Source organism: Lipophrys pholis, assembly GCF_963383615.2.
Source record: "Lipophrys pholis genome assembly, contig: SUPER_23_unloc_1, whole genome shotgun sequence".
NCBI classification, from domain to species: domain Eukaryota; kingdom Metazoa; phylum Chordata; class Actinopteri; order Blenniiformes; family Blenniidae; genus Lipophrys; species Lipophrys pholis.
Window position 1 is genome coordinate 128,711 of NW_028292329.1, and position 14,616 is coordinate 143,326.

The 14,616-nt window shown below is 43.8% G+C and overlaps 1 protein-coding gene across 4 annotated transcripts; it reads right to left on the minus strand.

Moving 5' to 3' along the window:
• Nucleotides 1-135: 135 nt before the first annotated feature.
• Nucleotides 136-13,940, minus strand: cd99 (CD99 molecule). Of its 4 annotated transcripts, XM_080493615.1 has the most exons (13): nt 13,704-13,833; nt 11,382-11,417; nt 11,225-11,272; nt 10,171-10,209; nt 9,988-10,032; nt 9,762-9,800; nt 9,482-9,535; nt 8,463-8,567; nt 7,618-7,686; nt 7,516-7,536; nt 2,396-2,512; nt 2,261-2,308; nt 1,604-1,820 (listed from the first exon to the last, which is right to left on the minus strand). In XM_080493615.1, exons 1-13 carry the CDS (start codon nt 13,762-13,764, stop codon nt 1,792-1,794), a joined length of 711 nt encoding a protein of 236 aa, XP_080349741.1. In that variant the 5' UTR covers nt 13,765-13,833; the 3' UTR covers nt 1,604-1,791. The 4 variants fall into 4 exon arrangements, with proteins under 4 accessions (XP_080349740.1, XP_080349741.1, XP_080349742.1 ...); XM_080493614.1 differs by lacking the exon at nt 7,516-7,536 and having other exon boundaries at nt 136-1,820; nt 7,594-7,686; nt 13,704-13,940; XM_080493617.1 differs by lacking the exons at nt 1,604-1,820; nt 2,261-2,308; nt 2,396-2,512 and adding an exon at nt 5,514-5,735.
• Between the last annotated feature and the right edge of the window lie 676 nt (nt 13,941-14,616).

Consider the following 14,616-nt stretch of genomic DNA (forward strand, 5'->3'; position numbering starts at 1 on the left):
AGATTCATCCGTTCATAAAATGTCAGCGCTAAGAGTGCAGATGCTAACCTTTAGCATGTAGCTCGGCGGTTCTCTTGCGGTTTCTTTTGTTCTCTAGAGTTTTGGCTTTCGGGCCTCCAAAGTCACGGACACGACTCGCTGTACAACATCACTTTATTGAACACGTTTCAAATCCACTCACAAGAAAAACACATTCAATTTAGTCCTGCATAGTGTAAATGATAGAAAACAAAAAAATCCCGCGTCGTGGTTGTAGATCATGAAAAGCTGGAAGCATGAAGTAGAATCATTCAGTCCCTGGTTGTTGTTGTTTTTTACGTCTCAACATTTCGACAAAAAGACCCTCATGATGAGAATTCATCGAAAAAAAGTCACATTGTGCGTCTGACGATACTAAATACACCGCGCCTTTAAAACCCTACTCTTAATATAATACGTTTAAAGTTCACTGCAGCAAAGAAAGAAACGTTTGTTTCATTTCTTTGAACACTTAAAAAAAAAAAAAATCTGCTTGTTTTTGTTGTTCAAACACTTTCCACTGGATTGTACTGGAGTCACTGCACCACCTTGTGGTAACAAGTGGCATTACAAGGCTGCGTCGAGAAGTCATTTTAGTTTCTTTACAAGTTTACAGACTAAAATTGACTTTAAATTGAATCTTCAATCATGTATTAGTGATATAAGAATTAGTGAGCACAATTCTGAAGAGAAAGTCGAGATTCCACGATTAGTTGATATTGGAATTCGTAAAAACAATTTTGAGTAAAAAGCCGGATACCTGACACGAAAGTTTTTTTTTTATTTTGTGCGTTGACTTTTCTGATAGTTCATCGAGCTAACAGCGCGAAGTGAGTCCGGATCTTAAAACATAAATAGTTTCAAAACACATTTCATATCAAACTGTAAAGCTCTAATAATGTCAAGAATTTTCTAAAAGTCACCCCGAAGACTCCGAACAAGAATCACGACGTCACACACACTTAACGTAAAATCTCAAATGTTGCACCATTAAAAGCAGCATTCATCATGTTTCTCCGTCTCTGGAAGCAGAAGCAACATTTAGCAAGCGCAAGCCTTTTTTTACACCTCCGGCAACACGCGGCGTTTAGCGGTTAGCCGAGTAGCAGCAACAAGCTAACGGGTGAAGAACCCCTTGGCGGTGGCACGTCTTAAAATTTAACACGGCCACAAACCCGAGGCCCCCGTTTACACGGCGACGTTTTGAAAACGATGTCCGTTTACACGGGGAGTGGCAGAAACGCTATGAACAACGTAGCTAGCGTAGCCGTTTTCACGGAGACCGGAGTCGAAGCGTTTTCCAAAAGTCGCATTTTCAGGGGGGCTTCGTGTAAACACACCCCCAACGCACTCCGAACGTTTCGCATTTTCATGACAACGTGAAAACGGAGCCCTGAAACGATACGAAAGTTGGGTTTTCACGTTGTTACGTAAACGGACGCCAAAAACGATACGCAAAGGGCTGACGGTGACGACGGTCTGTTTCTTCGTATTAAAAAGCTCCTTCAGCTGGATTTAATCCAGTAACGTGATAATGACAGACAATTCTCCTTATAACAACTTTTAATCGACGTGTTGCTAAATGTTTTCTTTTTTTTTTAAATCCGCTTTTTTCAAATGATAAAATAGTAAAAGTGGTAAATCAAACACAGATATATGTACACAATTACACAGAGAGTTGACCACACGGGGGCGCTGGATTTGAACCGTCATCCCTCCCGCGTTATTTACACCTTGAAGGAACTGGAGGAGGAAGAGGAGGGAACGGGCCTTCTAGTTGGACTGGAGCAGGTTGCTGAGAACTGCAAACACACACACACACACACACACATAAAGAAATCAATGCATGGTTTTGAAAAGTTGCGTTCACACTGCAGGACTTGACGCTCGATTCCGATTTTTTTTGCTGGTGTCCGATTTTCACAGACTCTAGAACAACGTAAGGAGGAGGAGAACGTAGGAAGATGGAGAGAACAGCTTTTATTCTGGCGGAGCCGCTTCCTCCGGTGCTTATCCGCGACGCAGTCGCGCGTAGCTAAAAAAAAATCTGGCTCCACATATCAACGACGTCCGTTTTTACCCCACATCACCCGTGTGGTTTGCATGCCGGGCCACTATTTGGCGCTGTTTGGAGGTTTTTCCTCCATCCTATCATCAAGAACGCCGAGCGGCTACATCAGGTAAAGTGGAATCTTGTGCACAAACAGAAATGACGTTCCGCACGCGAACCGTGGTTTCTCACCTTGAGGCTGCGAGTGCGTTCCCCCCTGACCTTTCTCCGGATCTGCGCCTGGACAGGGAAAGAGTGACGCGAGGTGGCGTGAGACGGCGTGAATCTGACGATGGGGACGATGGAAGATGATGAGGATTCACCCACCTCCCTGCAGCTTGAAGCACAGCTTCTTCTTCTGGTAGGCGAAGTAGCTGGACGCCGCGCCCAGCAGAGCCACGCCCACCGCGCTGACGATCCCCGCGATCTGACCGGAGCCGGCTTCTAGAGCGAGGGGGGGGGGGGGGGGAGTCACAACCAGGGTCAGGTGATTTCACACCGAAATGTTGAGTAACCTCAACATGTGTGTCGTCTTTTTTTTTTTTTTTTTATCTAAATATCAAGTAAAACCCCTGTTTTAGGTTTGTTGGAGGACAAGTTTGTCCTCCTGCCGTCCACCAGGGGGCAGCACGCGACGACAGGCTGGATAATGTGTTCAGATGGTGAGTAAAACTCGGAGGAATGTAGAGACGCTCAAGACAAAGAGAGACACACCCGCTTCAGCAGGGCAGGGACACACACACACACACACACACACACACACACACACACACACACACACACACACCCTGTGACGGGTGGGGCAGATTCAGAGGTGTGAGTCATAAACATGAGGTGTCATGTGACGGTGTAGTTACCAACCAAAGAGGAAGAAACACATTATTTATTTATTTATTTATCTTACCAAGAGGAGATTTTGGAAACTCCCGTATATTAATATTTTCAACCAGAAGGAGGAAATATGTACAGGAGGGGTCGCGACATGGACTCGACGGGTTTCATTCAAACGTTGTTTAAAAATCTCAAACGCTCCAGTCTGTTCACACGACAATGAAAACGCAACTTTTTGAAAGTGCGTGGTCTCCGTGGAAACGAGAAAGCGCAACTTTATGAAAAGCGTTCCGGCTCTGTCCCCGTGGAAACGGAGGAAAGAAACACTTTTTTTTGGGAAAAACGGTCCAACTCTGTGGAAGTGGTTGAAAACGCAACTTTGTGAAAACCGTCTGATTCTGTCTCCATATAAATGCATAAATTGCAACTTTTTGAAAACGCTCCAACTAAGTCCTCGCGTAAAGAGGGAAAACGCTCTGACTTTGTCTTCGTATAAATGGGGAAAAATGCCACTTTTTGAAAATGCTCCGACTCAATCTCTGTATAAAAAGAAAATGCACCTTTTTGAAAATGCGCTAAGTGAATCTCTGCATAGACGGGGAAAACTGAACTTTTTATAAAAGCTCAAACTCAATCTCCGTATAAATGGGGAAAACTGAACTTTTTGAAATCGCTCCGACTCAATCTCTGTATCAATGGAGAAAATGCAACTTTATGAAAACGCTCTTACTCAATCTCTGTATAAACTGAATAAAGCACAACTTTTTGAAAACGCTCTTACTCAATCCCTGTATAAACAGGGTGGGCGCAACTTTTGGAAAATGCTATAACTCTGTCTCCGTATAAACGTGGAAAACCCTCTGTCTTCGTCTCAGTGGAAATGGAGGAAAACACAACTTTTTGAAAACAGTCCAAGTCAGCGGAAACGGTTGAAAACACAGACTCTTTCTCCGTGGAAACGGGAGAAAACGCAACTTTTCGAAAACTCTGCTACTGCGCGAGCGCACCAAGTCCGTAGTAAATAGTTCTTAATGTTCATAGTGTATTACTCTCTGCAACGAGTCTGTGTGCAATAAAAACAAATATTTGTCCTTTTTTAAAAAGTATACAGACGGGAGTGTTTGTTCGTGGCTTTCGCGAAAACTCACTACCGAGGAACCGCACGTTGAGAAACCGGCGGTTTAATTACGAGCAACACGTGACCGAACAGTTTCAGTGGAAGAAAAAAACACACAAGTAGACGATAAAACTTCCCCCCCAATGAGAGCAAACTTTATGTAACAGAGCGTATTTAAAGAAACGCGGGGCTCTGCAGCAGATTTCCACACATCAGACAGAAAAGGAGTGAACACGCCAATGAGTCACGACGCTGCAACGCTGCAACGCTGCAACGCCTCAAAACAAGGAGACGGAACCGCTGCAGGCGCCGTGATAGAAACGCTCTTGTCATGACTGTCGGAAACCTCCATCGCTGTTAGATATCCGCAGGGCACAACAAATCAAATGCAGAGACGGTCGTTTAGTTTTTAAAAAAAAAAAAAGAGAGAAGAAAATCACATCAACTACATGTCATCAAGCATTTCGTAACAGCGGATCTCCACCCGGCGGGTCGGGACTCGTTCACGCGGCAACGGGTTCCAGTGAAAACGCTAAACTTTCCTGGCGTTTTGGATTCGTTGTCTGTTTACACGGCAACGGCGCTACTGAAAAAAAAAAAAAAAATCCACTTTTTGAAAACGCTCCGTTTCCGTGGATAACAAGGCAAACGGTACTTTTAAAAAAAAAAAAATTAAATAAAAGCTCTGATTCCGTCTGTGTAGAAACAGGTGGAAACAAAATGCAACTTTTTGAAAATGTTCCATCTCTGTTGAAAAATGGGGGAATAAATGCAACTTTTTGAAAAGGCTCTGACCCCCGTCTCCGTGGTAGCAGGAAAGAAAACACAACTTTTTGAAAATGCTGTCTCCATAGAAAGAAAAAAAACATATTTTGAAAATACTCCCAACAATATCTTCGTGGAAACAGGAAAAAAACACAACTTTTTGAATATGCTGTCTCCATAGGAAAATAGAAAAAAGACACAACTTTTTAAACATGCCCTGTCCCCATAGAAAGATGAGAAAGAAAACACAACTTTTTGAAAATGCTTCCACTCTGTCTCTGTGAAAACGCGACTTTTTTGAAAAACGTATCGACTCCATATAAATGGGATAGAACACCACTTTCTGAAAACGCCCCCCCCCGTACTGGCGTTGTTCATGGTCATAACGTATCGTCATTACAAAAACAGCCAACAGTGCCAACATGTGGCCTGGCATGCTCACTACATCGTTTTTCAGGATTTTCTTGCTGTCAACATTTTCAAAACGTCGCCGCGAAACTTTATCTGAAGCGTTTCCACTTGAAACGTTGCCGTGTAAACGGGGGCCTAGTTTTCATGCAGATCATCGTCTCTGTTTCACCCTCAGTGTGTGAACGCCTGAATAATAATAATAATAATAATAATAATCATAAAAAGAAACCCTGAGGACTGAACACTCCACCCAAACATTCGCTACAGAACGACGACTTAAAACACAGAAAAAAAAAAAACTCCACAACAACCCAATTGTGACATCATGTAAACCGCGATTCACCTAAACAAACAAAACAAACAGCGACTTTAATATTTTTACGGTAGACTTTCAGTCATTGAAAGGCAAAGCGTCCAGCAGATCCATGAGCCTCTGTAACAGAGGAGCGACGGTCTGTTTTAAGTTGGACAGCCACATAAAGAACTCCTCGGGCGCGTTAGCATTTAGCATCTTCAGGATTTGGCCCCACGGGAGGTCTGGACCTGCAACGACACACAATCGAAGCAGGTTTTAGCCAGAGGAGCCAGACCGGGGCTTTGAGACATGGAGAAAACGACGCAGCGCGCCACACGCCGGCGTTTTAACCAAACCCCATGTTCAACCACGCGACCAATCACAATCCAGCTCTACAGTTCTTTCAACGTCCAACCTGCGGACGACGGGACAGAATTCCCGACTAAAAACGGTTGCGTCTGCTTGAAACTCGGTCCGATAAGAGAAAGAGCACCGTTTCTTTGGGAGTCACTAGTAATCTTCACACTTCGGTGGAAGTGGAAAGGAAGCTTTGATGGGTTTTCGTTTTGGAAAAGTTTTGCGTGTACACAACAACGTTTTGAACACAATGTACGTTTCCATGGAAACAGCAGAAACACTGAAATCGATGTACTTTTTGTAATGAAACTATAAACACAGCAGTGTTTTTCAAAAAGTTGCATTTACTCCATTTCTACAGAGAGGGAGGGTTTTTCAAAAAGTTGTGTTTTCCTGCATATTCACAACGATGGAGTCTAAGGATTTTCAAAAAGTTGTGCTCTCCTCCATATTCACAGAGATGGAGGGTAAGAATTTTCAAAAAGTTGTGTTTTCCGTCCATATTCACGGAGAAAAGAGTCTCAGAATTTTTCAAAAGTTGCAATTTCCATTGTTTCCACAGTGACAAAGTATGAGCAATTTCAAGGAGTTGCGTTTTACCGGTTTCCACTAAGACTTATATGGGAGCATTTTCAAAAAAGTTGCCCCCCCCCCCCCCCCCCCCGTTTCCATGGACACTAAGCATGTTTCAAAAGTTGCATTTTCTGTTATTTAAATCAAGACAAAGACAAAACGGAGTTGCACCGTTTTCAAAAAGTTCCACCTTGGGAGCCATTTTAACAAGTTGCATTAACAGTAATTAAGAGCACTGTTGTCGTGTAAGCAGACACTCAAAAGTTTTCTAATTTCACGTCGTTCCACAGAGCAGACCGGACGCTACACCGGCCCAAACGTACAGTTCATACTATCATTTCACGGGTCCAGCTGACAAAATACAACAGAAACTTGTTTTTAAAAGTATAAGGGCCGACAGTCTCGATGGTGTTCATTGACGGGGGAAACAGGAAACAGTGACACAGTCGCACCACAAAGACAGGAAATCAACCAGCGCTTTTTCTTCAAGAGTAAAATACTTTGTGGCGTCATTCAAAACACCAACACAGGATTTTGCAACAAAAACCAGGTTTTAAACCGACCAGTCTGTTACCATGGAGATGCTAAGATCAAAGATTTTCTCCTGCTTTGATCTCCATGGGTTACCCTCTCCCATCCGCTTTGAATGCGAAATGTTTTCAGTTTTTTGTGATTTATTCGAAAACGGTTAAAGACTTAAAAAGCACACGGCAAAATAGTCGTCTCATGAACAAGCTTCCCGTTTTGATATTCGAACGGTTCAAATCGGTTAAAGATTGCAGGGGATATAGCGCGGTGGCAGATAAGATAATAATAAATATTAAACAGAAGGACCGTCAAGACACACTGTACCTCAAATAAAGCTTCTTTGTTCTAATTCTGTAACGAAGAGTTCCTTTTCTTTGGGTCTCGGTGTGTTTGGCAGAGTTCCACATTGGGCGCCATTTTCAAAAAGTGTCTCCTGGCACCGCTGTCGTGTAAACCGACTCCCCAAATCAGCACAGAAGATGCACGATGATACACTTTTAACGCTAAATGCCGAAACTGAGTAATTTTGGAACCGCTGCTCCAACGAGCCAAAAGAAAAAATGGATTTACCTTGAGGCTGATCAGCGCCACCTGGAGAGAGAAAAACAGAAGTTATGGAAAACGTTGGGAACGACCTCCAGCCGTCACCGTTGGGACTGACGCCAAACGTACCGCGGTTGTCGTGGCCGGAGTCGTAGCCGGAGTCGTAGTTGGGGTCGTGGTTGGGGTTTCTGCCGCCGCCTGGAATTCAACACACCGGGAAGAAAAGTTCAGACAGGCTTTTTTTGGGGGGGAAGTGCTGTAGTGGTTTACACCGTCGCGTCACATTGAGGGGACCCATGTTTGATACCGAGTCTCAAAAAAAACAAAACACCTATAAGTTGACAGATTTTCCTATTTTTCCACGGATTCATGTTTTGTTTTTTTCTGAACTGCTGCGTTCTTCTTCTTCTTTTGGGTTTAACGGCAGTTTGCGTCCATAAAGTTGCATTACCGCCATCTGCTGGTTCCAGCGAGTCCATACCACTTCCCGCCACTCCAAAAAAGAAAAAGAAAGAATAAAAGAAAAAAGGAAAAAAAAAAAAAACTCAAATCTGGCGCGAGAATCCAGACATGTGCTTCTCATTCCTGCTGCTCAGGCCTGTGGCTTTTTTCCTTTCTTTTCGAGAAACGACTAATTGCTTCCATGCTTGGACCAAACGTCCAGTGTCGGTGGGCGGTGTCTGGCCCTGTGGGACTTTTTCGACTACAGCAAAAACACGAGAAGTCGTGAAAAGCGGCCCGACTCCTCCCGCACGATCATCAGTGAGTCAGCCGTAGTGAAGGACAACAAAACACAACAAAAACCTCCGCGACAAGAGGAACTACTTTACATCTAACCACTGATGGAGCCAGTGGTTAGATAAGATAGATATATAGATAATAGATTGAAGAATCTGTGTAATTCATTCCCATTAAATGTTTAGATTTGGGACGCACCGATATCACTTTTCTTTTTTTCTTTTTTTTTTCTTTACCTCCATCGGGCTTGTAGTGTCCGTCTCCGCCGCCGCCGCCGCCTCCACCTCCGCCGGTGATGTCGAACAAGTCCGAGTCGCTCAACTTTCCTCCGCCGCCGCCTCCTGTAAAGAACCAAAGATCCTCTTTAACGACCGTCCCTGAGCGACGACTCGACACACTTCATGCACTCAAGGCAGACTTCGTCTGGAGGTGCAAAGCAAAAGAACAAGTCGGAGTATAGAAACAAAAACGCAACTACGTCAATAAAATATATTCACTGACGTGGTTTAGTTAAACGAAGACGGAGCGTATCCAAAAAGTTGCGTTTCCCCTGGTTTTTTTACGAAGACAAAAGTTGGAGCGTTGTCCAAAAGTAGACCCCACCCCGTTTCCACGGAGAAGGAGCGTTTTCCAAAAGTTGCATTTCCTCTAGTGTTTATGGAGATGAAGGTGGAGTGTTTCCAAAAAGTTTTTTTCTCCCTCATGTTTCTATGGAGACGGAGCGAGTCGTAAAAGTTGCGTTTCTCCCCGTTTCCACAGAGACGGAGTCGGAGCGTTTTCAAAAAGTTGCGTTTCCCCTGGTTTTCATTGAGATGAAGTTGGGAGTGTTTTCAAAAAGATGTTTTATTCCCCCACTTCTATGGCGTCCCAAAAGTTGCCCCTTCCCCCCTTTTCCATGGAGACGGAGCGTGTCCAAAAACTTGCACGTCCCCCATTTTCCACGGAGAACGAGCCTTTTCAAAAAGTTGCCTTTTCCACGCCGTTGCCATGGAGACGGAGCAAGTCCAAAATGTCCGTATTTCCACTCAAGACGGAGTTGGAGTGTTTTCAAAAAGTTGTATTTTCCCTGTTTCTACGGAGACGGAACCCCCCCCCCCCCCCCCACCCTTTTCCCTGGACACGGAGTGTTTTCAAAAAGTTACGTTTTCCCAGAGTCATAGCGCTTTCCCCGGAGACCTGAGTCGAAGCATTTTCAAATCGCCGCGTCAAATAAATGTTTTGGAAAAATGTGTTAAACTACGAGAACGTGTTTTACCTCCTCCGCTCTTCGGGGGCTTGACGGCAGGTTTGTCCGGTTTGGGGTTGTCGTCTGTGGACGGAAAGACATGTGGTTTTATTTCGTTTCTCTTAGGAAAACTTCAGACATCTTTGTCCGCGCGGACAGTCGTCGGGACAGTGAAACCACAATCGGACATCAGGCTCCAGGGAGGACGATACCGAATGAAAACGTCGTTATTCGACAATAAGTTCACTTTTAGTGCCGGAATCTCAAAAGTTACTCAATAGATGAAATTAAAGAAGAAGCAGCAGTTTACCTGGTCCGAGAGCATCGAACAGGTCCAGGTCAGTGTCACCTGAAACACACACACACACACACACACACACACACACACACACACACACACACACACACACACACACACACACACACACACACACACACACACACACACACACACACACACACACACACACACAGAGATGTAATCCCGACCTGATAATTTATGGCTGCGCAGGTGAAGAAATAATCTGAGGACTCACCTCCTCCACTCTTCGGGGGTTTATCGGTCGGTTTCTTTGGTGTATCTGGCACAAATCACCAAAAAAAAACAATCAATAATCTGGGCTGTAATCTTAATCCGTCTTTTGTCCAGCTGCCGCCATTCAAAGTCTCTTCATTGTGTCAAAAAGGGGTTTAATCCTGACAGGTGATCCCACATTTACCTGGTTTCAGAGCGTCTGCCAGATCAAATCCAAAGTCGCCTGAAACACACAAACACACGCGCTGAAGCAGGAGAGGCAACGCGAGACGCCGCTGCAGGGTAAGCCCCGCCCACTTATCAACATGACATCAACGTGACATCAACGTGATATTAATGCCATGTTAACATATTTCAATGTGATATTTACATGATAGTAATGTGACATAAACTTGATATTAACATGTCAATGTGCTCTTAATGTGATATTAATGTGCTCTTAATGTGATATTAATGTGATATTAATGTGCTCTTAATGTGATATTAATGTGATATTAATGTGATATTAATGTGCTCTTAATGTGATATTAATGTGATATTAATGTGCTCTTAATGTGATATTAATGTGATATTAATGTGATATTAATGTGCTCTTAATGTGATATTAACGTGATATTAATGTGCTCTTAATGTGATATTAATGTGATATTAATGTGCTCTTAATGTGATATTAATGTGCTCTTAATGTGATATTAATGTGCTCTTAATGTGATATTAATGTGATATTAATGTGCTCTTAATGTGATATTAATGTGCTCTTAATGTGATATTAATGTGATATTAATGTGCTCTTAATGTGATATTAATGTGCTCTTAATGTGATATTATGTGATATTAATGTGATATTAACATGATGTCAACATGATATTAACATGATAATGTGCTCTTAATGTGATATTAATGTGCTCTTAATGTGCTCTTAATGTGATATTAATGTGATATTAATGTGATATTAACATGATATTAATAGGTCAATGTGATATTAACATGATAATGTGATATTAACATGATATTAACACGATATTAACATGATATTAACATATTAACATGTCAACGTGGTATTAATGCGATATTAACATCATGTCAATATGATATTAATGCGACGTTAACGCGACATTGACGCGACAGCTGACCCCATTGTAACCCTGACCATCATTTAAAAGAGGCGGGTGCTCTGGGGTCAGGGTGCGTTTATTCGCGGTGGTAATAAATCATGTCGGCGAGCGTAACAAACGCACCACCGTCATCTTTCGGCTGGTCCACCTTAGGTTTGGCGGGCGTTGGGGCTGGAAGAAGAGAAACAAACGGCGAGTGTTAGGACCGCATGCCCTCCGTCACCGTGACAACGGGACTTATTCAATGACCGCAAGTGACACACCAGAAGAAACTACTCACCGGGGTCATCGAAGGCGTCTGCCAGGTCAAACCCTCCTGCACGAGAGACGAAACATGAGAGCGTCAGGAGAACATTCAGGGGAGGATCAGAGTGTGTGTTTGTGTGTGTCGAGTGTGCACTGTGAGTGTGACTCATGTTCTGGGCGGTTTTAGCCACCATGTTTGCTGGCGTTTGCTTCGTCACTGTGTCCCATTCGCGTTTGGTTTGGCTTCTAACGTGTGCAACTCCACTCTTCTTCACTTCTCCGTTGAGAAACAGAAACGCCAAGGCGGGAGAGGAAGGGGCTGCTTTCAGGGTGACGGGCCGCCTCATTCTGTGGTCAGAATGAAACTCGTCTCGAAAACACTGAATGAAGAATCCCGTGGTCAAACAAACGGTAACTAGAGCTAGACTCGGTAGAGCGCAGACCTCCGCCAACGTTTGTTTGCGGAACCGGGTTAGCATCGCTAGCGTGTTAGCCCATGGCTCACATCGACGCTAACTAGCCTGTCGGGGAGCAACGTCGCAGTGTGAAACACTGAGCAGGGAGTCGTCTCCACGGCAACAGACGCTGATCTCCTTTGATCTCCATGAGGTGCCTCTCTCATCCGCTTTGTATGGGAATTTTCTTTTTGCAGTTCTCTGGTATTCGTTTGGAAACGGTTTGTTGTTAACCTCCCAAAATCTAATCGACTCGTCCTTGGATGATGACAAATCATCCCAGAAGATTTTTTTATGCAATTCGTTTTGACAGTTCTTGCGAAAAGTAGGTAAAATACCAGCATACGAACCAATGAATAAATTAATAAATAACAGCAGGCAGACCAAGGCACAACCCTCTCCGCCCTCTCCGAGACGTCCCTTAGCCACAATGGCGCACTACGTGCTCCAGGTGGCGCTGCAGAAGCTGCCGACGCTCGTCGGTTTATTAGGCTAGGTGTTGGATTTCTCCAATATGACGACTATTGCATTTCTGTGGGAGAGTTACAGTGCCACCTACAGGCCTGGCGTATGTACTACGCCGTGGACGGGAAGCTTCTGAATGAACGACAGCAATGTCTTGGCTCGTGTGGGCGGGGCCTAACTATATTGTTCTGTTTTAAGAGTTCAGAGCTGCAGAGCAACACGTGGCTGCAGAAAACGTGGACTCGATTCCTGATTTATAACGTGCTGAGTGAGCCCTACATTCACCCGTGAACCGGATGAACCGGTTCACTGCAACCGCCTTGGGTGCAGCCGTGCAGCAGAGACTTTTGAATTTGGGGGAAATCCGCGGTTCGACTTCTGCATGTCTGCGTGAGCGGGCTGTGGTTTCCTCTGCCATCCTGTTCTTCTTGACGCGATTGCGCCGGCCTCCCAAAAGTGTCGAGTCCTCGCCATTCAGCTTTGATATTCTCCTCGCCGCGGAAGGTCTGAGTCACTGTACAGCCGCATTGCTGTCGTCTGGATTTAATGCCACCACGGACGCTAACGGCGCTTTTTCAAAAAAAAAAAGTGGCACTTTTCAGTGGCTCCGAGAGCCGTTGTCGTGGAAACGGACACCCAGAACACTAACAGAACATATATGATAACGTTACCAAGTATCACGATATGACAGGTTTACGGAATTGTACTAAACCTGCACTTCTTCGTCTCTAAACAAAGGAAAATATTTGCAGTTGTTGTTTGTCTTGCTCGGCCTTCACGGGTTTACTCAAACGCTGAATAATGTCCTTGTGCTTTTATATTTCCAGATAAGTGACCCAGTTTTACTCCACTGTGGATAATTTTGGTGTTTTTCCATCACGTGCTCTTCTGGAGTGTCAAAAAAGTAACTTCAAAGTCCAGTTTTTTTTTCAACTTTTTAAATCCTGCCTTTATTTTGTGGATTGCTTTAATTATTTTATATATATATAATCTTAAATTAGCATTTTTGTTTCATGTCTATTATGTGTGGAGTTAGTCAGCAACACTTGTACATGAACATCTGCAGTGATAATTTTGCGTCAAACAGTTTTTTAATTATTAAAAACGCTTTTTCAAAGGATGGAAACGTTATGATCTAAGAGGCGTTCACGTGCCTTTTTTTTTCCAGCTGGGAAACTTTCCTATCTGTGATCTTTTTTTAACGCTACATGCATGCAGAGATGAGATTATTTATAGATTATCAGTTTAAAATAGCAGTGTATGCTCTTTCTTCGTGTATTGGCCATGTTAGGAGGAGATACAAGCAGATTAAAGTCTGCGGCTCTCCGCCCGAACCGTGAGGTCAGGATTTAATGACTTTGAAAGCGCAAATCTGAACATTTACAGTCTCTAACCTCGGATTAAAGTCACGGAAAACTCTATAAAAGTGTTGTTACCTTGTGAGAATGCTCCAGAAAGCAGCAGGAGGAGAGAAATAATCCTTAAAAAGAGCTTCATGTCGGCCGGAAACTGTTTTTGACTCGGACTGGAGCGGAGTGTCTGCTTACACTGTGTGTGTGTGTTTGTGTGCGTGCGCGCGCGCGTGTGCGAGTGCGTGTGTGTGTGTGACACACTGGGTGTGGCTCGTGCTTGCACGCGTGTTCAGACCGTGTTTATTCACCGTGCGCGGCCCTGAGCGCGGGGACGCGCACGCTCCGACCAACCGGAGCGTCTTTTTTTGTACTTTACACCTCTCCGGGAACTTTTTGAAAGTTTTTATTTTTTCTTCTTCCGTAAACTGCGAAATAATACAACGAAAACATGTTTACGACTCTTTCTGACTCCGATTCGGTTATTGATGATTGATTTGTTCCAGACAGGGAATACGGGAAAAAAAAAAAAATATATAGGAAATAGGGGGGGGGTAAAAAGCATATTTACGTTAATATGCATTTTTACTCACAACACACACACACACACACTCAAATGTTTTTAAAGCTCATTAAAGTCAAACCCTAACTTTGATTGACTTTGTTTTGTTTCTGACCGAAGTGGAATAAAATCTGTGCGCCGATAAACTAAAGGATTAAATACGATCACGTTCGAAAGTTCGAGTTTTAGGCTTTCATTGAATCTTTTCCAGGCGATATCTGAAGCGCAAACTGGATCAGAGACTCTACAAAGAGTTGGGAACGTTCCAGTTGGCCTCAACTAACCCAACGTCTCCTACGGATGGAGCTCGAGCGCCCTCTAGTGTCCGATCAGCTTACTGACCTCTTTAGTGCAGTCATTATTATTTTCTTGAGTTAGAAGAGTTAGAGAAAAAAGGTTGAAGGCTGTGTGTGTGTGTGTGTGTGTGTGTGTGTGTGT

Excerpts from the sequence above, each read along its gene's own strand:
- cd99 (XM_080493614.1), bottom strand. The coding sequence starts at position 13,764 with ATGAAGCTCTTTTTAAGGATTATTTCTCTCCTCCTGCTGCTTTCTGGA. Across the intron at positions 8,568-9,481 it reads GCCCCCGAAGAGCGGAGGAG|GAGGCGGCGGCGGAGGAAAG; the intron begins GTAAAACACGTT and ends GGTTCTTTACAG. Across the intron at positions 1,821-2,260 it reads AACGCACTCGCAGCCTCAAG|TTCTCAGCAACCTGCTCCAG; the intron begins GTGAGAAACCAC and ends GTGTGTTTGCAG.